The 23,731-nt window shown below is 35.5% G+C and overlaps 5 protein-coding genes across 7 annotated transcripts; 3 read left to right on the forward strand and 2 right to left on the reverse strand.

Moving 5' to 3' along the window:
- Positions 1-1,064: 1,064 nt before the first annotated feature.
- On the forward strand, positions 1,065-6,153 carry LOC117933843 (polyadenylate-binding protein-interacting protein 12-like). Its single transcript, XM_034855401.1, has 11 exons — positions 1,065-1,314; positions 1,522-2,001; positions 2,363-2,470; positions 2,583-2,627; positions 2,724-2,796; positions 3,063-3,175; positions 3,401-3,460; positions 3,549-3,596; positions 3,684-3,752; positions 5,548-5,609; positions 5,711-6,153. Exons 2-11 carry the CDS (start codon positions 1,552-1,554, stop codon positions 5,766-5,768), a joined length of 1,086 nt encoding a protein of 361 aa, XP_034711292.1. The 5' UTR covers positions 1,065-1,314; positions 1,522-1,551; the 3' UTR covers positions 5,769-6,153.
- A 2,561-nt stretch (positions 6,154-8,714) lies between these two features.
- On the reverse strand, positions 8,715-10,997 carry LOC117933008 (RNA-binding protein 24-like). 3 transcript variants are annotated; one of them, XM_034854355.1, is made up of 7 exons: positions 10,807-10,997; positions 10,304-10,642; positions 10,072-10,201; positions 9,797-9,914; positions 9,675-9,708; positions 9,337-9,595; positions 8,715-9,233 (listed from the first exon to the last, which is right to left on the reverse strand). In XM_034854355.1, the coding sequence occupies exons 2-7, from the start codon at positions 10,565-10,567 to the stop codon at positions 9,172-9,174; spliced, it is 867 nt and encodes a 288-aa protein (XP_034710246.1). In that variant the 5' UTR covers positions 10,568-10,642; positions 10,807-10,997; the 3' UTR covers positions 8,715-9,171. The 3 variants fall into 3 exon arrangements, with proteins under 3 accessions (XP_034710246.1, XP_034710245.1, XP_034710243.1); XM_034854354.1 differs by having other exon boundaries at positions 10,803-10,997; XM_034854352.1 differs by having other exon boundaries at positions 10,763-10,997.
- A 7,074-nt stretch (positions 10,998-18,071) lies between these two features.
- LOC117932940 lies at positions 18,072-18,730 on the forward strand. The gene has a single exon (XM_034854265.1). It carries the CDS (start codon positions 18,109-18,111, stop codon positions 18,562-18,564), a length of 456 nt encoding a protein of 151 aa, XP_034710156.1. The 5' UTR covers positions 18,072-18,108; the 3' UTR covers positions 18,565-18,730.
- Positions 18,731-18,763: 33 nt separating this feature from the next.
- On the reverse strand, positions 18,764-19,789 carry LOC117932939 (small heat shock protein, chloroplastic). The gene is made up of 2 exons (XM_034854264.1): positions 19,397-19,789; positions 18,764-19,316 (listed from the first exon to the last, which is right to left on the reverse strand). Exons 1-2 carry the CDS (start codon positions 19,662-19,664, stop codon positions 18,901-18,903), a joined length of 684 nt encoding a protein of 227 aa, XP_034710155.1. The 5' UTR covers positions 19,665-19,789; the 3' UTR covers positions 18,764-18,900.
- Positions 19,790-21,004: 1,215 nt separating this feature from the next.
- On the forward strand, positions 21,005-23,222 carry LOC117933120 (protein IQ-DOMAIN 14-like). The gene is made up of 5 exons (XM_034854509.1): positions 21,005-21,412; positions 21,510-21,842; positions 21,923-22,162; positions 22,251-22,328; positions 22,422-23,222. Exons 1-5 carry the CDS (start codon positions 21,311-21,313, stop codon positions 23,055-23,057), a joined length of 1,389 nt encoding a protein of 462 aa, XP_034710400.1. The 5' UTR covers positions 21,005-21,310; the 3' UTR covers positions 23,058-23,222.
- The last annotated feature ends 509 nt before the right edge of the window (positions 23,223-23,731 follow it).

Here is a 23,731-nt window from a genome sequence, read left to right on the forward strand (position 1 = left end):
AAAAAAAAAGAGAATTAAAAAAAGAAAAAAAGAAAAGAGAATTAATATCTCGATGTCTGTCACTGCTGCAGAAAGTGACAGCTTTGGGACGCAGCCTAATGCCCACATACACGTGTCGCAAGTAAGCGATATATGCCCCCATGCGCATGTTAGATAAATCCATACCATTTTTTTCACCATCTTTAATTTCTTCACAAATTTCATATTCCCTAATTAATTCACCATTTTTTTTTTCTAAAAATTTTAAATCTAAAATAAGTAAATAATAAATATATAAAAATACCCCTTTAAAATAGTAAATTTTATTAGCACCAAATTAGTAAAGCATTGGTGCCTATCTAGAAGCTTTAGAAGGATAGAAAAAATGCAACTCCTTCCATGCAACTATTGACTTTTATTTCATTGTTATTTAAATGAATATTTTATTTTCATAATTTTTAATTATTTTAAATTCATATAAATTGAATTTTTAGATTTTGAATAATATTTAAACTCTCAAATTTTAATTATTACCTATGAACTCGTATATTATGTTTGATTCTCGAAAAATATATAAAATAAAAATAATTAAAATTATTTAGAAATCCACGCTTTTATAATTATTATATTTAAATTAATTTTTTTTCTTTGATTTTTTATTTTTGTTATATTTTTTTTCAAATTTTATGAGAACCAAATATAGATATACCTTTATATATTAATTTTTATTATAAAATATTATGACTAAAAAACAAAATTAAATTTTATTAATTGAAAATTTTCAAAAATAATGTAATGACGAGAAAAATAATGTTGGAGGGTAATAATGGAATAAAATCATAAAAGTGAGGATAAGGATACAAATATTCCAATTTGGTATGATACACGTGTTCATTATGCCATATAGAGTATGATGATGGCACAAGAGATGATGGATGATGATGATGATGATGATGGTGGTGATGATAAGGGTGAGCATGGCATGGAGAAGGGAAGGGTATTTTGGGAAAATGAAAAAATCGGGTCGTAAGAAGGTCCATAAAGGCTCGAAAAAGCCAAAGGGGACGATCCGAACAACGCCTATATATTTTCTCTCTCTGAAAAAAACTTTCTATTTCTCTCTCTATCTCTGGAGGATCAACAGTGGAATAGTATTATATTGAAATATTTGATAATAATATAGAAAAGAAAAAGCCCTTCTCTGGTTTTACCTCCCTTTTTTCTCCCCGTTTTCTCATCGAATTTTGCAGGGAACTCCGGTTTCCTTTCGCATTCCTCGATCTTCAGGCTGTCTGGTTGTGGCATCGAATGGAAACATTTTAGATTAAGGCGCAGGTGGGATTGTTTCTTTTCTTTCTTTTTTTGTTTTTTGTTTTAATTATTTTTGTCTTTATTTTTTGATCGTCATTTGACCGACCCACAATTTCATTTCCGTTTTTTTGGTGTTCATCTTTGATGAACCAGGATTTTGTTTCGGTTTTTTTTTTGGTGATCGTAGGTTGAACCCAGATTTTTTTACTTTTTTTTATGGTTTTTTTGTAGGGGGGTCGTGTGATTTCGGGGGTTCTGATCATGGCGGTTGTGGAGAATGCTGGAAACAAAGTGGGGTCGTCGAGTGGGAATTCTGAGAGTGCGGACACCAAGGATTTTGGTCAATCGCAGCCGAGTAATCACACAGTTATGCAGAATTTGCAGCAGAAGAACACTAATAGCAAACCGATTTTGCTGCCAAATGATGAAAACTATTACTCGCAGAAGATACCCCAATTTCAGCAGAAAGCGGGGAGCAACGGAGTGGCCAAGATTCAGATGGTGGGGAGTTTCGGAAGAGATAGAGAAGATGGTGGGGATATTAGGGATTTGGAGGACCTTCTCTCCAAGTTGAACCCTATGGCCGAAGAATTTGTTCCACCTTCTCTCGCAAATGGCCATGGATGGTCTGCTGGTGCTGCTTTTGGATACACTAACAACTTTCTATTGCAGGCTAATTTTGGCAATGCAAATGGGAATGCTGGTAGACGGGTATGGTTTTTCTGTTTCATTTCCTATGTGTTTGTTTGGTTGCTGAGAAAATGGACTAAGGGCAAAGAAATATTGCATTTTCTTTTAGTATGTGTAGTACCTTACGGGTTTTGTTTGTTTGGTTTCCCAAAAAAAGGGAGAAAGAAAGAAGAAAGAGCCAAGTTGTTGTGTGGGGCTCAGTTGTTAGAATTCTATGTTTTGCCCGGTCCCAAAGAATGAGAAAAAAAATAAAAAAAATCTAAGACCCAGAATCACAATCTTGAGTCTTTGCCTCAGTTTATCTTATAGCATTTCTGTTTTATAGTTCTCAAGAAAAATTTTAGTTCTCCTGATGGTTTAGTTGTGCATTTCCTTTGTGCAGAAGAGGAACAATTATAATCAGAAGCGGAGAATCAACAGCCGAACCAGCATGGCACAGCGGGAGGAAGTGATTAAGAGGACAGTATATGTGTCTGACATTGATCAGCAGGTAAAGGTTATGTTAGCCTGTGTGTTGCCATTTTTTTTTTCTGTTAATTGTTGTTTGGTTTTGTTTTTCTTGTGTTGGACATGTGTTATTTTTCTTCCTGTTTTGAATTTAGGTCACTGAGGAAGATCTTGCTGCTCTTTTTATCAATTGTGGCCAGGTAATTCGGTGTTTCATGTTTTAAGTGTATTCCGGTTTGTTTGGACCAATGGAGTATTGTGTTTGTTAATGATTTCCTTTGGCATTTTGGTTGAAGGTTGTTGACTGTCGTATATGTGGTGATCCTAATTCCGTTCTCCGATTTGCTTTCGTTGAATTTACTGATGAGGGTATGTTATGACCTTATCTATTTAATCTTTACCGTCTATTTAAGCAAGGATCAATTTTGGTTTGACCCCATTAAATTTCCAAAAAAGTGATTTTCATTCCCTGCAACATTGCTTTTAGAAATGAAATAAAAATGTAAATGACTCCACAAACTGCTAACAGTTTCTAACATTAAATTGGTTTAACCGTTGACCGTTGTATGTAGTGCATGCATCCTCTTGCCTGAACATTGTTTTTTTAGGTATAATTAACATTCATGTGCTTGCAGAAGGCGCACGGGCTGCTCTGAGTTTGGCGGGAACAATGCTTGGGTATTATCCAGTGAGAGTGCTACCTTCGAAAACTGCAATTGCACCTGTTAACCCAACATTTTTGCCAAGGGTGAGAGTATATTTTTTGTGGCCAATCTTTTATCTTTGCTTGATCTTATCATTCATATGACATATTTAGGTTTTAGAACTGGATATAGGCTACAATTATGCTGCTCTCGCACTTTTCCCTGTTTAACATGTTGGTGCTAGAAATGGGTATAGCTTAGAAACGTGCCAATCAAACATTGTTTCCTATTTCTTGTGCTTGTTAATTAAATGTTATCGTGTCATCCAGTCTGAAGATGAACGTGAAATGTGCGCCAGGACTATTTACTGTACAAATATTGATAAGAAGGTATTTCTGAATCTACTTGTCACTTCTAGTGTGGTTGAGAGCACTAATTGGAAAATCTGTATCTGATTTACTTGTTTATTTGATGCAGGTGACCCAGGCGGAAGTCAAACTTTTCTTTGAATCAATTTGTGGAGAGGTTTGTATCTGCTTATAAATCAAACGAACCTGAAGTACTGCGTCTTGAATTCTTAGCTATAGTGAAAGAGCATCTTGTCTGGTATAGGTTCATCGCTTGAGGCTGCTTGGAGACTATCATCACTCTACTCGAATTGCTTTTGTCGAGTTTGTAATGGTAACTACCTACAAGCTCTTAAACTTTCTATGCCATATCCTTTACCTCTCAGGTGTTACTTTTTCTGTAACAATGCAACATGTGAAGTTCTCCCTCCTTTGGTACAATCTTGAAAGGGAATTGTATCTACACTCCTAATTAGAACTCAAAAACAAGAAAAAAAAGAAAAAAAGAACAGAAAAGAAAAGAAGGAAAATTCTATTCTAGCTAAGGTACACATGAACTTGCTGTCATCCAACCCTTTGATTGCTATATTGCCGTTAAAGCATGAAATTTGGTTCTTATGGAATTTGTCTATATGGGCATTGATTAATGCCTTTCAATTCACATGGACAAAACTGAAACAAATAGGGCTCTCATTTTTTATTGTGCATAATTGTGTCATTTCAAATGGATTCAGAAGTCAGATTTCCTTTATGTACCGTGAGAATTTTTATTTTAGTCCCAATAAAATTTGGGAGTCCCACATTTGTGGCAATTCATGTGTTCATGGATGAAGTATGTGATGAACCCATAAAGAAAAATAATGATAACAATGTGGCAGTCCATAATACATGAATTTTCTTGATATAATTTACTTTTGCAATGAGAGAAAAGCATATTAGGAGTGCTAACGTTGTGGCATAGTACTGTGGTCTGGATGTTAAATTTTCTTAATATATTCTCTACTTGCAAAGGTTTGGGGTGGGGATGTGGAAGTTCCAATCTCAACTCCATGTAACAGGGGAAAAAAGGCATTATCAATGAAAATAAGTGTTTGTCACAGACTTAATACTTCTGAAGTTGCATTTTAACCAATGTATTCTAAGAATTTTGATAATTAGCTTTAGTTTCAGACCTTAATTTTTCAGATTATGATGCTGGCATGATTTTTTGATAAATTAATTTCAATGTAAACTCCACAAAGTATATCTCGATGCTTGGGATACTGTTATTGGAGGAAATGGGAATGACAGTCTCTGGATGCTAACACTGCCAAATTTAAGTGGCTACTGGAATTGGGAAAAAGAGCCAGATGTGTGTGTGTGCATGATTGAGCTGGAGATTAATTGCATGAATGCCTTTTACAGTTAAAATGATTGTGGTTGATTATCTTGTCTCTTAGGCATTCTGGATAACTATGTCCTTTGTACAAAACAAAATGGTGGGATATAATAGGTGCTTTGACTTGAGATTAGAATAGAGCAACTCAAGAAAAGGGGAGGTTGGAAGGAGAGCTGTTGTGCCATGGGAAGGCATCATGTACTTGGGAATGGTGTTTGATTTGAGATCTAAATTGGGATCCCTTTAGAATGAGGTTTGGTGTGCCTTGTATAAGTGAAATGGCATGTCTAATTGGTTTGCAGGTAGGCTCTCCAGATGAGCTTTAGGCTCAGAGCCAATCAATATGACCTGCAGGGATCAGAGATCTTATTGAAGTGTGTTGACTGTTGGAGCTGGAAGGGGCTAGCAGTTGTAGTGCCTCAATGCTAGTTGAAGCATGTCGGAGAGTTGACTAAGACTGTGCCATAGCCACACTTTCTGATTTAGATTATCTTTGAAGCAATGAATGGCTCTTAACTCAAGACCTTGCCCCTGTTGCTTGTGCCAAGTCTATCAATAAGAACATATCTTTAGTGAAAATGTTTTCATTTTCAGAAACATATATGTGGGTACAAAGTAATGGGTATCTAGATATGAATTGCAATTTCTTCTTCACACTACATTACATCCTGCATGAGAACTCTTATCATTCTTTTGGCTTGATTTCTAGACTGACCGATTCTTGTTTATGCCGTGTTTTCTGCTCTTTCAGGCTGAGAGTGCAATTGCAGCCCTTAACTGTAGCGGCGCCATTTTAGGATCCCTGCCTATAAGGTTTGATTTCATAAACCTTTTTCCTTGATCTAACTTGATCTTCCCTTTTCTCTGTTCTTGTTCCTAACTTGCCACAATGTTTTTCTCTCATGTGTATACAGAGTCAGCCCATCAAAGACGCCTGTCAGGCCACGAGCTCCTCGCCCAGCCTTGCATTGAACCAGCCTTGCATGTGTCCTGGATGGATCTATTGCTGCTATAATATTTACATATACATACATAGATACAGACATGTTATTTAAGGTACTTGTGGCTTTTGTTTATCATCTTAGTTTCGTCCTCAGTGACTTAGCCCGGTATCTTTGTTACCTGTAGGGGTTATTTATGGTTGTTTATCTTAGCATGTAGAGCTGGAGGGGTTACCCATGTTTGTTTGTTTACCTTGTAGAGATGGGTGGAATTTCGAGGCTTTAAACCATTCCCATTATGGTTGATAGAGTAGGTCTGCTGTCCCAAAAGACTAATGTTTGTTCGAATTTTATGATGTTTCTAACTCCTGAAGGATTCTTCAAAGACCCATTTTAAAACTTTTGGTTCTTAATGATCTGTAGGTTTGGATGCTTTGCTTGTTTTCTTATTTTTTGCAGGCTGACATTCTTTGTTTCTATCTTTTAGATTATTTAGTCCGAGAGTTAGGTGAATCTGTTTGCTTTCAATCAAAAGGACTCCTAGTTGCACGCCAAATTCACAATCAAACTTCAAATTTTCTTTCCTTTTCCTGCTGTTCTCCGTTAGGACTATTAACATATTGACAGGAAAAGTTGGTCAAATTCTCTGGAAGTAGTTTTCCCTTCAGGAAAGGGGTTTCAGGTCAAAACTCTACACTTTCCCATTGGGAAAAACTCGAAGTTGATGACTCAGGGTGGTTATCTTCTCATGAGGGCAACAATTCTATCTTTAATGATAGATAATTACAATGATGAAGAATAACCAGTTTCAAACGTCTTTCTAACTTACCAAAAGTTCAAAGCCAAGTAACTCTTCTCCTTGGAATAAGTTTAATCAGCTTCTGATCTGGAAACATGTAGGTTGAGAAGTGTTGGATGTATTCTTTTCGGCTTTGCCCATCGTTTTCAGCTTTGGCCAGGGGACAGGGTCCTGGGCCTGTTTGGAAACCGTATCGGAAATAGTTTTTGGATCGTTAGAACAGAAAATAGTTCTCTTAGATAACGGTTATTAGCTTAGGAAAACACATTTGACCAAGTATTGATGGAAAACAGTTCTTCGAGAATTTGTTCTCAAAATAGTTAAATATGTTGTGGGTTTTTTCAATTATTTTTTGCGTAGTGTTTTGAGTAATAATTGAAAATATAAAAAATATTTTTAAAACTTTTATATTGTACAATGTGCATTAAGCAAAATTATTTTTCTAAGTATAAAATTTTGTTTCTAAAATCAATTGAAAACTGTTTTTAAAAACTGTTTTCACATAATGTTCCAAACTGACCCTTAATCTTAATGAGATTTCTCCTCATCTATCCTTTCTCTGAATATGAGATTAGGTGGGTTGCAAAACCCTAGTAATCAATACAATTAACACCTAAACTGCTGGTTGAGTGTAAAAAATATGATCGATTCAGAATGGGTAATAATTCCAATCTAACTTGTTTGAATGTTCCAATGATGACAGTGTGACATGAACCCAACCCTCATGACCATAAAGATGTGTTAATGATGAATTGGGCAATGAGGGGGGCACTGGTGAAGTTAAAAAGACTAGGGCCTGTTTGTTTAGTGTTTTCAAGAACTGTTTTCTGTTCTTGAAAACAAAAAACACCAAAAACTCGTTTGGTTGAGAGAGTAGTTTTTGTTTTTGTTGTCCCCCGTGTTCTCAAAATGGCACTGTTTAGAGAACAACAAAATGTTGTTTTCCCCGTTTTTTTACTGTTTACAGAACAAAATTAAAAAAAAAAAAAACAATCTGTTCTCCGTGTTTTTTTTTTCTTCCCGTTTCTTTCCATTTTGGTACAATAGCAAAGAGATCCCTAAAACGGATCCAGCAAAAGAACAGCAATTTTTTTGGTTTTCCTTGGGGTTTTGCATGGATTTTCTCGGAAATCAAACGAGGATGAATTTTCCCAGAAATTGAACGGGCATGGATTTTCTTGGGAATCAAACGGAGGCATGGATTTTCTTGGGAATCAAACGGGGTTGCAGAAAAATAAAAATAAATAACAAGATTAGATTAGTACCTGGGAGGATTGAGAGTGGCAGAGGAAAATAGGGCCTTTTTAGGGTTTCTCTCGTCTGGAGGGCAACTTCAGAAAAGGGCTTCAGAAAAGGGCTTCTTGATGCCCGAGTGAAAAAAGGCCATTTCATTTTGAGAGGAGATAAAAAAAAACTTAACAAATCACGATAACAAGTTTATCTCAACTTAAGAATATGCTATAATTTTTCATAAAGTTAAAGATTAAATAAAAAAAAATATTAATAAAAATGATTTTATTATGTTTGATTTATTTTAAAAAAAATATAAAAATTATTTTTATTTTAAAATTAATAAAATAAATAATTTTTTTAATTTAAATGAACTATATATCTAAAAATATTTATAAATTTATAATATAAAATTACTTGAAAAAATATTTTATTAATTAGAAAAGAAAAAAAAATCTTTTAAACGTGTTTTTTGTTTTATTTGTTCTAAATTTTTTTTTATTAACTCAACCAAACATGTTTTTTTTGTTTTTGAGAACAAAAACTGTTTTTTAAAATTCAGTTCCCAAACACAATTTTTTAAAAAAAAACACCAAAAACTGTTCTTAAAAACTATTTTCAAAAACTGTTTTCCAGAACAGTTTTCAAAAACAGCAACCAAACAAGCCCCTAACTTTTCTTTTGTTTTGTTTTCCATTTTCAAACAAGGTTCCAAGTCAAGTGCTTTCTCCCTTGGTTTATAGAAGTTTCCTGGAAAATGGTCCAAATGACCATATCTGTGACTAAGATCACACCACCCCACACACCCAGTTCTTCCGCATCAAAAATTGTCTCAAACATTGGATTCCACACATGCCCTTTCAAATCAGAAAAAGGAGATCATACCCCCCAAAAAAAAAGACAAAGAAAAAAGAATTACAGAGAGTTGGCCTTCTGCAAATTGACAAGGAACTAAAAAAACTGAAAACCCCATTAAATGATGGCAATGTGGGTGTGTCACTACTGCTAACACAAACATGGGTTTGCCATGGGAAGCCTCGTACTTCCGAGAATTTGATTCAAAAATCTGTTTCAAGGCCACACCTATGAAAAGGGTGAATGCCTCTTCTATACTGTATTCTCCAAAATAGGTAAGAAAAAAAAGGTGTGCTGATTGACGATGATGATTATGATGGTGGTGGTGGTGGTGGTGGTGGGTGGTGGTGGAGGTGGAGGTGGAGGTGGAGGTGGATGACAATGAACAAATGTATGGTTACAGGAGCAAGCTCTAAATTCTAACAGCCTGTTCCAAGAGAATAACAATGAACAAATGTATACATAATTTTGGTTATAAAAACCAAACACTATCCTTTTCTTTGTTTCCTCCTTTTTCTTTCTATCCTTTTTGGTATGTTGTGTTTCCTCCTTATGAACCCTGCTCAGAGGCTGCAGCAGTCCTTGTCACTTCCCCTGCTGCTGTGGCTGCACCTGTTGCATAGCAGAAACAGCTTGTTATTAGTATTTACAAGATCTAGAGCTCTTCTTCAATGGAGAATTCAGTGTAAGGATTGGTTGGAGGAGAGATTCAAACCAGTGGCAGTGGCTCCCAGGGAAGCTGAAGCTGAAGCAGAAGCTGAAGCTGGAAGTGGTAAGATCCCAACAGCCTGGTACGGCTGAGGCAAGTAAGGGTACTGTGTTGTTTGTGGGTACTGAATTCCAAAACCTTGCATTTGGCTGCTCTGGCCTTGCTGAGTGTAGACTGGATAGTAACCGTAGTAAACTCCAGGCGTACCCGAAGGTGAGGAGTAGTAGGATGACATCTGCTGCCCACTATATGCATTGTAGTAGTTCTGCAGTAACACACCATTGATTAAACTTCAAAACCTAAATGAATCAGCATTGGAAAGATGGAAGAAGAATAACACTAACCATTGCATATAGTTCTTGTGGATAACCAGAGTACCTGAATTGAAGAAGAGAAGATTCATAAGACAATTGAAAGGAAAAAAAAAAAAACCCAGAAAGAAAATACCATTCAAGAAGATTTTTACCCATAGACAGAGTAAGGGGGGAATGAAAAATGGGGATTGGATTGACGGAAATTTGTTGAGGAGCCATGGTGGCTGGGTTTTCCCATTGATCCTGATGCTGGTCTGAGTCTCTCCATTCCTGCAGATTTTCCAAGAATGAAGAGATGAATTGGATCCTTTTCCCAATGAGTACTGAAAGTTTGTAAAGTTCTTCCACCATTCTTTAAGCCCATTATCAGATAGAGATTAAGAAAACGAAAGGTGAACAGAAGAGAAAATGAGAGAAAATCACATACCATGATGGGGAGGAGGGCGAGTCTTGTGGGCACCAAGAGAGGCAATATTGCAATTGGCTCTCCTTCCATCAATGACAGGGGAGGGATCTTGGCAAGCTCTCATTGCTGAATCTGGATCCTTGAATGTTACCTGAGAAAATCATTGGAGATAAATCAAACAGAAGAATTGAAACCAGAAAACAACAAGGAAAGATGGAAAAGAGAAAGAAAAAAAGAAAGTGGGCTAAATTACAAAGCCATATCCTTTTGATTTTCCTGAGACTTTATCAGTGATCACCACAGCCTCCAGGATCTCCCCAAACTGCTCAAAATATCGTTTCAAGGTTTCCCTGTGAGTCTCCCAAGCCAATCCCCCCACAAAGATCTTGGTATAGGTAGTGTCACCAAACTGTGTGGCATTGCCACCACCGCCGCCGCCGCCACCACCACCACCACCACCACCACTACCACCACCACCACCACCGCCCACCATTTGATACTGCCTTGGATGAGACATGAATACCACCACAACCACCTCACCACCACCTCACCACCACCACAACTCCAAACAAACAAGAGCCCAGAAGACAATCTGAGAAAAACCCAGATAGAAAAACACCCAGAAGTCAAAATCCAGAGAAAAACCTCAGAGAAAGTCTGTTTGATCACAAATATTTGTGGGTGAATGGAATCAGTCAATCAGAAATCAAACCCAATAAAGATCTTTCATCAAACAAGAGTCTCAACAGTACCCACTTCTCGTTTTCTCTTTCTCTCTTCCTCCAAAGCTAGTATATTTCCACAGTCACATCTTCTAAGATTCCTCAACAAGGATACCTTTAACGAGAAAAATTATTGCTGTTTGGAGGGGCTGAAACTATAGCAGAAAAAGGGAGGAAAAGGAAGACCCAGAACAGAAACCCAAAAAAATTAAAAAAAAAACTAGAAGAACAATTAAACAAAACCCCACGTATACATTATATATGTGAATTTATTATGGAAATTTTTTGTATATTAAAAAACAGAATTTATTAGCATAAATAACAAAAAAACCAAGAAGATTAAAGAATGGGAAAAAAACAAAAAAGGAGCAAGTGGGCACAAGAGAATAGTAGCAGTGATTTCCAATGAAAAATCATACACATTATTTTTTTTTCCATATTTTAATCTTTCCCATATCAATTCTTTCCATACTTTTAATGGGTCCAAATATATCTGCTTCGCTGTATTCAACTTTCTATATATCCCTTCCCCATCTCTGCATTATTATTTTTTTACTATTGAGTTCAATACTTTATCATTCTATGTAGGCCTCAGTGTATTTGTAAGTAAATATGGCCCATGGGTTGTGCCATTAATCGTGGAGTTTGAACTCTTGAGGAGAAGTTTTGCCTCTAAAAATTCATATACATAAAGTAGGGAATACGATGCTTTGTAAAAATATTTTAATATAAGTGAGATTACACCTAGTAAGAGTCCATTTATCAATGATTTTAAGATATTAAGGAACTGAAGCAATTTTTGAGAAGTCAAAAAGTCATTTTTAAAAAAAGATTTGTAAGAACTTCTATTCCTATTTGATTAATTTTATTAAAAAAACTAATGACTTAAAAATAAAAAGTTAATATAAAAGTCACCAAAAATGTTACTTTTTGTAGAAGTTTTATTTTGATATATGTAATAAAGGTTTTTATATTTAATAAATTTTTTATAATACTAATATCGTGGTTTAAAAATTGTGACTTCGACTTTAATTTCAATTTCAACGAGCTTACAGGTATTCTTTTATAGAAATGGGTATTTGATATTTTTTTTTAAAATCATTTTAAAAACTTAGAGAATCGTTGAAATAGCTCATTTTAGAATGATTATGATTAAAACATTTTTATTTGTAATGCTTTTGTAAGAAGCGATTCTAGTCTTGGGATTTTTTTTGTTTTTTAAGAAAAAATAATCTTTTAAGTGATCATGAATTACTTGGAGTGATTCCCCAAAATTGTAAAACAATTACTAATCTTATTTTTCCTTAAACGAAAAGAAAAAAAAGAAGATTTTTATGTAATTAAAAATTTTAAAAATATGAAAAATATTTTTATTTCTAACAAAAGACATCTACTCCCATTTTAAAAATACAACTACGAAAAGTAAAATTAATGAGACATATACTTGGAAGGGAAAAAAGTGAAGGGTATTTACAATACATGGAATTTGCACTATTTAAGATAAGAAAAGCCCATGACACCTCCATACCCAATAAGGCTTTATTTCTTTGGGATGTGAAAAAAAAAGGTCATACCCACTTGTACTATAGAGCATTATTAAGTGTTGACTGATCACAACTTTGATGGCATACAATTTCTACTTTGAGAAAAATAAGAATTTCTTTAGAAAGATGGCACACAAATCTAGTGGAAAATTCTTCTTCCATTGATGTTTTTTAGGTTCTAATCTTGAGCTTTATGCTTAAAAAGCACACTTGATATCAATTAGATAAAAAAAAAAAAAGTCCTTTTCATGGAAAAATGATGGCTTGGAAGGCGGGAATTTAACTTTCAAAAGTTTCATTATAGTCATGCTATGATTTACCTATAAAAATAAAAAAAAAGGAAGTAAATCACTTTAGCTTTGAATTTGAATAGACCTTGTTTTGTTTTATTTTCAAATAATTGAGGTGGGTGTTTTAGGTGGTTTGGAAACTATTTGAGAATATCGTTTTTTGTTTTTAGAACAGAAAACAATTTTTTTAACTTAAAAGATACGATCTACCCTTTTTTAATTATTAAAATATTTTATTTTTTAAAATAAATTTAAGTTATTTTCGAATGTTTTTTCATAGAGTGTTCTATGCAAAATTGAAAACATCAAGAATATTTTAGAAAGTTTTACACGTAAGTGTTTATTACTTTTATGAAGATTAAGCCAAAAAAAGTCATTTTTCATGTTTTAGTTATATTTAAAAACTATTTTTAAGAATGATTTTTTAGTAAAATTTTCAAACAAGCCTTTGTCTTTTATTTTTGAAAATAAGACATTTGAAATAAAGTTATCCTCAAATGACTTTCCATTTTTTTTTGTTTCTATTATTTCTAAAAATAGAAAATATAAATCATCTTTAATTATGCTCTAAATTTTGTAAATTCTCATTTGATTTTTTATTTTTAAAGGAAAAAAAACCCAAAATATGTATGATAAATATATAATAATCAATAAGAAAATTAGTGAACTTAGATACTTAGACATTTAAGTTGACCTAGAAAAATAACTTGCAAGCTGCATTAATCCATGTGTATCCAAACTTGTGGGGAGAAAGTTCATCACGAGATTTGTTTTTAAAACATACATATCATGTTTTTTAAAATATGAGTTGTTTTTACTTTATAGACTATCTTTTGAAAAGATGAATTCGATAATTTTAAAATATTTTTTTGAAAACATAATTTTGAAGAGAAATTTATACGAAATATGATTTAAAAATATTATTTTAATATCTTTGGATCATACTCATATTTCCAATTTCAAGAAAAGAGATCAATGTTTTCAAATGTCGGTTTTTGTTGAAAATATAAGTTCTACCTTGAAATTCAATAGCTTCTTTTAAAAGAAGAGTTTCACATGGTGTTCAATTCAAACAATATGATGTGATAGGTTTTGAAAAAGATAAATTTAGGGCCACCTTCAAAAAAAAAAAAAAAAAAGAAAGAAACGTTTTTTAGAAGATACCATGCTTGGGGAAGAAGCTCGTTTGGGAGATTTCTTACTGCAGAAGGAAGTCAGATTTGACCTACACCATCCTGTCTGAGCCCAAATGAACTTATTGTGAACTTGGGTTTAGCCCATGGGTGCAACCCCAATCAATGGCTCAAGCATGGACTGGGCTGACACAGCCTGAAGCCTAGCTTGAGCCCAAAATGTATTAATATTTTGTGCTTTTTATAATTGTTAAATAGTGTTGAGATTTAGAAAAAATATATATTATAATGAATACTTTGTAACACATAAAAAAGGAATTATGATAAGATTTTTGGGAATATATTTGTGTAAAACTTATTATTTTCTCTTGAATCTTAGTATTAAAATTCAATAATTGAGATTGATTTTTCACACCCAATGCTCCAAATTTTAGAAATATTAAATAAAAAAAACTTATAATCTCTTGAACCGGGTTTTAATTATCTCATTTAAAAATCAATTGTTATTTAATAATGATAAGTTGAGTCTTTTACAATATTTAATATAACCATTATCTAACTGATTCGTTCTCAAGTTTAAAAGTGACATTGTTGTATTTGACATTAACATCGTCTGGTTGAGCTATTCTCGGGTTTAAAAGTGATATTGTTGCACTAAAATAATCTTTCTTTAAAAATACCACACCCACCCAACTGAGCCTGGTGGGACCTGTTTCAAACCTATCTACACCAATTTTGTTTGTTTCCAAAGCCAAGTCAGATAACTGATTTTTGGGCCCAAGAGCAGACCCCACATGCACTAAACCTAAGAGACTCAAAGACAATAAGAGCTTTACCAAATCCACTATGGAGGCCATTGGAGGCAAAATATGAGACTTATCTATATCAAAGAAAAGGCACCCACTTAACAGGGATTTTGGTATTATTTCATCATTGTCATCTTCTTTTTAAAAAGAAGCTCTTCTTTTGGGGTAGTCACCTTGGTATCTCTCTTGCAATATAAAATACAAATTAAACCCAATATTAGAATGAGAGAATTTTTGAGAGAATTTTATTTATTTATTTATTTATTTGTGGTTGTTAGTGTGTCAAAATTTCCTTTCTTTATTGTGAAAATGTTGTTGGCCATGGCTTCTTGACTTGGGTTTATAAGTGGTTATAGTTTTGTTTTCAATCCAAAGTCAAGAGTGAGGGCCAATACCAACAATATAGACAAGAATGTTTTATTAGGAAAAAGGGTGCAAATGTTGATTTGGTTCTAAGATTTAAAAAAAAGAAAAGAAAAGAAATGCTCACCATAAATAAATTATTTTTATTATCTAAGTATCTCAATGTTAGTAAACTTATGTCTATTTGCCTATGTTTTCAAAATTAGTTCTCAAATATGTTTTTGTAGAATAATTCTACTTAACAACTCAAATATGAAGAATAATTGTTTTTGGTTGATTCTGCATCAAGTTGTTGTGCGTTGATGTATAATGTAAAAAGTTTAAATTTAATTTTATCTTTTCAATTATTACTCAAAATATTCTACCAAAAAATAATTGAAAAAACTTAAAATTTGTTCTAAAAAACACTTCATTTTCAAAAACAAATTTTAAAAAAAAAATTTGGTTTGTTTAACAATTGTTTTCGAGAATGGTTTTTTGGTCTTTAAAAAAAATATTTTTGATAATTAGAAACTGTTTTCTATTTTCTTTTCTTAAGAATAAGAAATAGAGTGTTTTTAAAAAATATCTTTTAATTATTTTCTATTATTTTCATTTGTTTTTTGAGAGTCATTTTATAAAATAATTATACAAGCATGTAAAATGATTAAAGATAAATGATTGGATATACAAATTATTTTTAAAATATATTTAAAAATATTAAAAACATTGAAAATATGAATGAAGACTTTGGATTGATAAAACTTTGATACTTCAAAAGATGTCAAAAAACATCATGTTCTCAAGCTTATCCATCTTTCACACTCGTGGAGCATTTGAACTCCAATTGCCCTAATTTAAAAGACAAATGTGGTCCCCAAAATATTAAGAAACAAAACACGCAAAAAAAAAGGGAATGTTTTGATGTAAATATTTAAAAGAATTAATTAATTAAAAAAATGAAATAATTCTTAAATTTATAAATCTAATCATTCTTATATTTTTATCTAAAAATTAACCAATTTTTAACATAAATACCCTTTACAATTTTGATAATTTACATGTAAATTAAAAAAAAAAAAAATATTCATATAAGGAAGAAAAAAACAGAAAAGCCAAATTCTCAAAGGCAGAAGGCCTAGAAGTACCACAAGAACACGCAACATAAGAAGGCCTAGAATGATAACTATTGGAAGGGAACCCATCATTGATACCCTTCCAAGCTGCACAAGTTGGACCTCAAAAAGAAAAAAGAAAGCAAGGGAAAGCAAAATAGAAACTAAAGGAGATGGGATGTAGCATCAACCGATCAAAGTATGTAACTCTATAACTTCATTCATTGAATCTACCGTTGGGGAATGTTAGCCATGACCATGAAGGGAGCAAGCATACAGGCCAAGAAAAAGGGTGCACCACTAAGCTCATATGGGTCCCCTTGTACCACCCTTTTTGGACTAAGAAAGTCAGCTCTTTGACCCACCCATGGCTTCTTCCACCCTACATAGATTTGATCTCCCACTTTTTTAATGTACTTTTCTCAATCAATCAAAAAAGGGACCCTTACCTCACAATGACATTTCAAGGTTGGAAGGCTGCAAACCCACTTCATAGAGTCCCTCCAATTTTGTGTATGTATGGCCATTCCTCGTGAATGTTGTCATGATATTGTATAGAATTTTCTCTTTGTTGTTGATATGTTATTTTAATATTTAACTTTTTTTAGGATAAAATAAAATTATTAGTGACACGAGTTCATAAATATTTTAGGTTACAAGAAAAAAAAATTATGAAATGAAAATGGGTTTGTAAAAATTATATATAATAATTAGATAAATATGTGAAAAAGAATTATATATACCCAGATAGAGTGAACGCTACTTAACGGTAATATTTGTTTTTATCCCTTTCTTAATATTACTTTAAAACCTTACCTTTTTATCTTTATATTTTTATAGAAAGATGTTTGCGTTAAATTTTTGACATGCCCAACATATGTGGGGTACAACCCATGTAGATGTTGGCTTGGGAGATAAGCAAAGATATCGCTAAGTCAATAATTTTAATAAATTTATACCTAGTGGTACACTTTTAGTGGATTAATTAAGAGATGTGTTGAGGTCAAGATTCACATGATCCTCCCTTTTCCTTGGTGTGATAATGAAAGTGTCTTAGTGGAGGTGCCAATCTACCATCACTTCAAGCAATTGGATTTGTAAAAAAATATTATAGTTGTTTAAGTAGGGAAGATTTATTAGGCCGTCCACTTAAAAAAACATCCCCCTAATCCAAGTGGGAGCTAATGAATTGAATGGTTCTAAGAATATGAAAGAAGGAGCTAATGAATTGAACGGTTCTAAGAGAACCAAAAAAAAAGTGAAATCATGATAAGATTTCAAGAAGACTAAGGAACATGTATCTAATTCTCACATCAGTATAATTATATAAACGAGATACTATTATCATTTTTATTATAAGGTGAGTAACTTGTCTATTTACAAAAATTGATACATTTTGGCTTGAAATCTAGCTAGCTAACTCACTACATCCACCCCCACCCCTCAAATAAAAGGGGAAAAAACTTCTTCTTTACCAAACCCCATGTGCCCTAATCTAACCTAAACCATATTGTCTCAACTGCATCTCAGCCTAATATGATTAACCCTACCGAAAACATTTCCACACAATACATCCAACCCAGTTGAGCTCTACCCTACACACAACACAATCTCAAAACATTTTTCTTCCCTCCTTCTTGGAAGAAACAAAAACATTAGTTAAACCTCTCACTTATTCTCCTTTGACATCACCCAAAACATAGCTAAGAGATGATGCAAATCCCATAAAAAGGAGGAAGAAATAGAGCCTATAACCAATACATTTCATAGAACCAACTTCACGGACAGTATGGGAAAAGCTTTAGACTTTGAGCAAATCCAAAGCCAAAGCCAAAGAGCCACCTTCCACTAACCGACCCCTGTTGCATGCGTGTTGAAAATTTTGAAATTCCACACATTTTCTCTGACTCCTCTCCTGGATTCCAAGCCATCATGTCTTGGGCCACAGAAAGCTTATAGCTTTCCGCCCTTTCCACCCTTTCACTCAAAACTATAAACAGCCCATTTACTATATTAATTTACCTCTCTCTGGTCTCTCTCCCCCCCCCCCCCCCCCCCCCCCCCCCCTACATGCTCTCTCTGGTTTCTTACGAGTTTTGAGGCAAAATGGGTAATTGCTTTGCTCTTTGTATTCCCAGCAAGAGGAGGGTTTTGTGGGTGGTGAAGAGGGATGGGAAGATGATCCAATTCCGGGGTCCAATTCTTGTTAAGGATGTGTTGGTGAATTTTTCAGGGTTGGGTGTAGGTGTATCAAGAGAGGCCCTGCAGCATCTCCCATCAGATTATGAGCTGAAGATTGGCAAAGTGTATTATCTTCTTCCTTGCCCTTGTTCTTCTGGGGGTTCTGTCAGTGCCCCAGAGGTGTCATCCATGGTTGATGATGGAGGGCAGAAGGGAAGTGGGATGAAGAGGATCAAAGTAGTGATTACAAAGCAGCAGCTCCAAGACTTGTTGTCAAAGCAAATATCATTGGAGGAGCTGCTGCTGTCTCAGTCGGTTGATTTATCATCACCCAGAAATTGGAAGCCCAAGCTTGATCCCATCCCTGAAGGAATCGAGTAGAAGAGCTGTGGGCACTGGGCACTGCAACCAGACAGATTTTCTGGTTATTCAGAGATGGAAAACAGACGAAGACCACATATATTTCCTGTAAATGGAGTAATTGCTGTGTTGTTTTTTTTCTTTTTGGGATTCTGGCAGCGAAACTCAAAAATTTCTTACTGCAAAATATGATTTTCCTCTCATGAATCTGCGTATGGAATTCCTGGAACTTCCTCAATATCATTCATAAATACTCACTTCAAAACACTTAATTATACAAGATTACATATATATATATATATATATATATGCATATAGAGAGAACACCACAAAATTCAACACACTCATGGGCGCTTTTCACTGAATCTGCACATCAATGACCTTGCGCTCTACCTTGGTCTTAGGAATGGAGATCGAAAGAACCCCATTCTTCAGCTCCGCTTTGATCTTGTCCTTCTCACAGTTGTCCGGTAGCTGCAGGCGTGTGCTGTAGGAGCTGAAGCTGCTCCCAGACCATGAATCTTTCTCACCTTCTTCCTTCTTCTGCTCCCCCTTTATCACAAGCAAGTCGTCCTCCACCGACACTTTGACGTCCTCCTTCGACAGCCCCGGCATATCGAACCGCATCTTGATTTCGTTCTCGTCGTCCACAATATCCCACGGCGAGCGCACCTCCGCCGAGCCGGGGAATGCCACCGTCTCTTCAAACATCCGGTCCATTGCGTCCATCATTTGGCGCATGGTCCTCATTGGAGAGAAGGGGTCCAACAGCCCTGGAAATTGAACCAAACCTATGTTATTATAATGGATTACAGTAGAGAAATGAGAAGAAGAGAAGCTAATATACACTTACCAAAAGGTGAGATATCCAGAGCCAGACGACGAGGCTGGCGTTCAACTGCGGTGGCGCCCTTGTTGCCTTGATGCACCTGGACGTCGAGGGATGCGTCTTTGTTCTCTCCCGTGGCTTCGGCTCTCACAAGAGCCAGCCTAGAGCGCCCGCCATGGCGAGAAGAAGGGAAGAAAGCAGAGCACGGAGCCCCCGCCACCCCCTTTGAAGGGCTTGGTTTGTGGGTTGCTAGAGGCGAAGATGAAAATGGGAAAGCCTTGAGAGAAGCCATAGACACTGATTTTATGGATATCTGTACTGAAAGCAGAGTTCAGAGTGAAAGAATTGATGGGGGAAGAGAAGAGAAGGTGGCATATATGAAGAGAGGGGAGATGGCCCGAGATGGGTGTGGATGAAACTTGAATGTTCTGGGGCCAACACCTGTCGCCATGCATGCTCTCCATTCTTCTCCTTCTTTCCGGAAACATCCATACCTCTCGTGTCTTCTCCGATGGAGAATTAGAAAGGACATTTTGTATGGTATACATCAAATCCTTTGTCATTCATATTTTCATGGATCCTCCTCCTCCAAGTTTATTAGAAGAATTATTAGATATATTTTTATTAATATTTTAAGATGAAAATAAGCATGTAAAAATCTATACCAAATCAAAATTGATATTTTTATCATAACATAGATATATACGAAAAAGAATCTTAGAAATATGAGACATTTGAGAAAATCAAAATTAATATTTTGATGAGAAAAAATGTGAAATGTTCATATTTCTATGATTAGAATACAAATATTCGATAAAGTTAAAATTGATATTTCCATCATAAGGTAGATATTAAGATAGATGAAATATGAAGTTATTTTATGCTATGTTTTATTTAGAAAAATATTAAGAAAAAGTAAAAAAATATATTTTAAAAATTATAAATTTTTTTATATTCTATTTAATATTTAATTTTCATATAAAAAATATAAAAAAATAAAATATAATTTGTGTATCAAAAAATTAAAATAAGTAAAATGAATTTAAAAAATATAAAAATAATTTATTAATTTTAAATTTATTTTTATTCATTTTACTTTTTCTCCTTATTAAAAATTTTATAATATTTAATAATTATTTTTCACCTATCAAATGATAGTAATTAATATTTTTGTTAATTAGAAAAAATATATATTTTTCTTAGTTGCGGTTGTGGTGGCTTTATTGGATGCTATTTCTCGTACTCTTTTGACGGTCAACAGATGAAGACGTGGAGAGAATACCAAAGTAATGGATTCCTTCAAACAAAAATTCCATGATTATCCAATTGAACCACGACACTTGTCGAGAGCAATTCCTCGAATGACCAAACTAACCTTCAAGTCACACGTGTTCAGTAACGAGTGGATCACACCAACTCGCAAAACCAAGACACTCACCACCAGATCATCCTATGGAACTCAATCCCAAAAAGGGGAACACCATAATTTCACTGCTCAGTCTTCTCTCCCTCCCCGAGATCTCAAAACAGCGAAACACGTGAAGCCGTGAGAGTTCACCATTACAGAAAAAGCAAAAGCTTAACCCCCCCTCTCTCTCTCTCTCTCTTTCTCTTTTTCTTTCTCTCTTTCTCTTTAAGCTTTCAACATTCTCGAGACTACTCTCTCTTTGATGCTCTTGTCTCCAACTGTATGCATGCCAGAAGAGAACAATAATTCTTTTATGAGCAGTACATATAAGCTCAATGTCTGCAACTGTTCCAATATACTGGGGCAAAGCCCAACTGCCCAGTTGAAGTGACCAAGCTCTACTTTAGCTTTTGGCCCATCCCTTCATTTTACAAACTGAGAAGCTCCCATAAATGAATCCCAAAAGCTGTGTCTGCCTCTGCTAGGTTTTGACATTAATGTAGTTGGAGTTTTGGGGTGTGCTTTTTGTAATGGGGAAGATTGGAGGAGCTGGCTCCTGGTTGACTGCAGTGAAGAGGGCCTTCAGGTCTCCAAGTAAGAGAGAAGAACATGAACAAGAGGAAGAAGAAAAGGTGAGGTTCTGTTTGGTTTCATGGAAAATAGTTGATCAAATGAGTTCTCGGTTGGTGGGTGTAAATTGTAATGGGATTTGTTTCTGGGTTTGTGCAGAAGCGGGGAAAACGAAGATGGATTTTTCGGAAACATTCCAACAACAACGAGACCGGCGTACAACTCTGTGAAACAAGGACTATAACCACCAGAGCCAATTCTGCAGAGACCACCGGCACTGCGAGAATGGCTACAAATCCGGTTTCTGAGGCTGCTGACGCTGAGAAAAGGCATGCCATTGCAGTGGCAATGGCGACGGCAGCCGCAGCCGAGGCAGCAGTTGCGACGGCGAAAGCAGCGGTGGAGGTTGCTCGCCTTACTAGGCGGCCTTCCATCTTCGTTAGAGAACACTGTGCCGCCATTGTTATTCAGACCGCATTCAGAGGCTATCTGGTATATATTGAACTTTGGACAATCTCTTATTCTGTTTACATAAGGTGGGTCTGATCCGATAAATCATTTTGGTTTTAAAGGCCAGGAAGGCTCTTCGGGCGCTCAAAGGGCTGGTGAAGCTGCAGGCTTTGGTGAGAGGCCACAACGTCCGGAAGCGAGCAAAGAAGACTCTTCGCTGCATGCAAGCTCTGGTTCGAGTCCAAGCCCGGGTCTGTGATCAGCGCAAGAGACTCTCGCTCTCACACGAGGAGAAAATCGACTCCATATTCAGCGATCCTAGCAGCTTATGGGAGTCAAATCTTCTCAATAGAAAATCCATGGTGTGTAAGAAAATTTTTCTGAGAAATCTTAATGTTAAAAGCTTCATCAAACTCCTTAGTTTAATTGGTTTGTTTCTTTGAATTGCAGTCTACTTGGGATTGGGATGATCACCCACACACCAAGAAACGTGAAGAAGAGGCCCTTGCTCATGCCTTCGCCCACCAGGTTTTGATCTGTCTTGCTGATCTCCTGATTTTTCCTTAAAGTATTTGTGGGATCATTGTTAAGATAAATTTCTTGTATGGTACCATGAAAAAGATATGGAGATCGTCCAGAAAGGACCAGTACCATGCTAGTGAAGGAGAGCTTGAAGACAAACCAAGACGGCTCGATCGGCGGATGGTGACAAAGCATTGGGAGAGTACAGGCAGAAGCTCATGTGACCAAAGAGAGCACATAAAAACAGTTGAAGTGGACACCTCTCAGCCTTACTCCTACTCAACCCCCATCTGCCAGAGACCATTCCATCAGCCCCCATCTCCTATCACGCCCTCTCCATATAAGATCAAGCTTTTCCAAGCTCATTCAGCCAGCCCTCGATGCCATTCAGCTGCTCAGACACCGAAACTAGGCTCAATTTACTACCATGGAATGTGGTCAAGTAGCAGCGCCGGGGCTGCTGCAATGCCAAATTACATGGCCTCTACTGAATCAGCCAATGCTCGGGCCCGGTCCCAGAGTGCACCACGCCAGAGGGCTTCAACCCCAGAGAGGGATAGATCAGGGTCGGCCAGAAAACGCCTTTCTTTCCCTGATCCTGACCCGTTCGGAGCCACTGGCATTGAGGGCGAAACTTTTGGTAGTAACTTTGAGGGCTCGAATGTGTCTTCGTGTTGTGAAGAGAGCCATGGTGGTGAGATCAACATTCAACCAGTCATCTTGGGAAGGGGCTGAGGATGGGAACCAGAAATGAAGTTTTTAGTATGAAATTCAGAGTCAAGTTGTAGATGATGAAGGGGAATGTATGATTTGAGAGATGAAAATTCTCATCTGTAATGAAGTTTGTAACAACCAAATCAAACCTTCCTCAAAAGCAATACCAAACAATCTTTTCAATCCTTCTCTGGTTCTATTACTTTTAGTACTGCAGTATGTGGTTAACCACACCTCAGTTTGGGTGTGAACAAGTGAATCCACCTTAGGTTTGATTCCTTGATTTTCCTAACTACCTTGCAATTGGAGAATTTTTGGCATTAGACCCTGTTGACACTCAAAATTTTCCATCCATTTATTGACACTCATATTGTGATATCCCACATAAAACCACAACTAAATCTACCGAAAACGAACAAACATCTAGACATGTTACGACATATGATCTTTAATGTTGCTTTTTCCCGCCTTACTCTGAGAATGACTCATATGATCTTTAATGTTGTTTTTTCCCGCCTTACTCTTGAGAATGACTCGTCTTGTATGTGTAGATGTGTTTTAAAGTTAGGTCCAAAGATATGGGGCTCGTGACATGAAAGCGAATGATACTTTCATAATCCATATTGATTTTTGGGACTAGGGACCCCTAATATAGTTGTTTTTAATCTTTTGTCAAAACCTAAATTTAGTTTCAT

This window comes from Vitis riparia, chromosome 16 (genome assembly GCF_004353265.1).
Source record: "Vitis riparia cultivar Riparia Gloire de Montpellier isolate 1030 chromosome 16, EGFV_Vit.rip_1.0, whole genome shotgun sequence".
In the NCBI taxonomy this organism is placed as follows: Eukaryota; Viridiplantae; Streptophyta; class Magnoliopsida; order Vitales; family Vitaceae; genus Vitis; species Vitis riparia.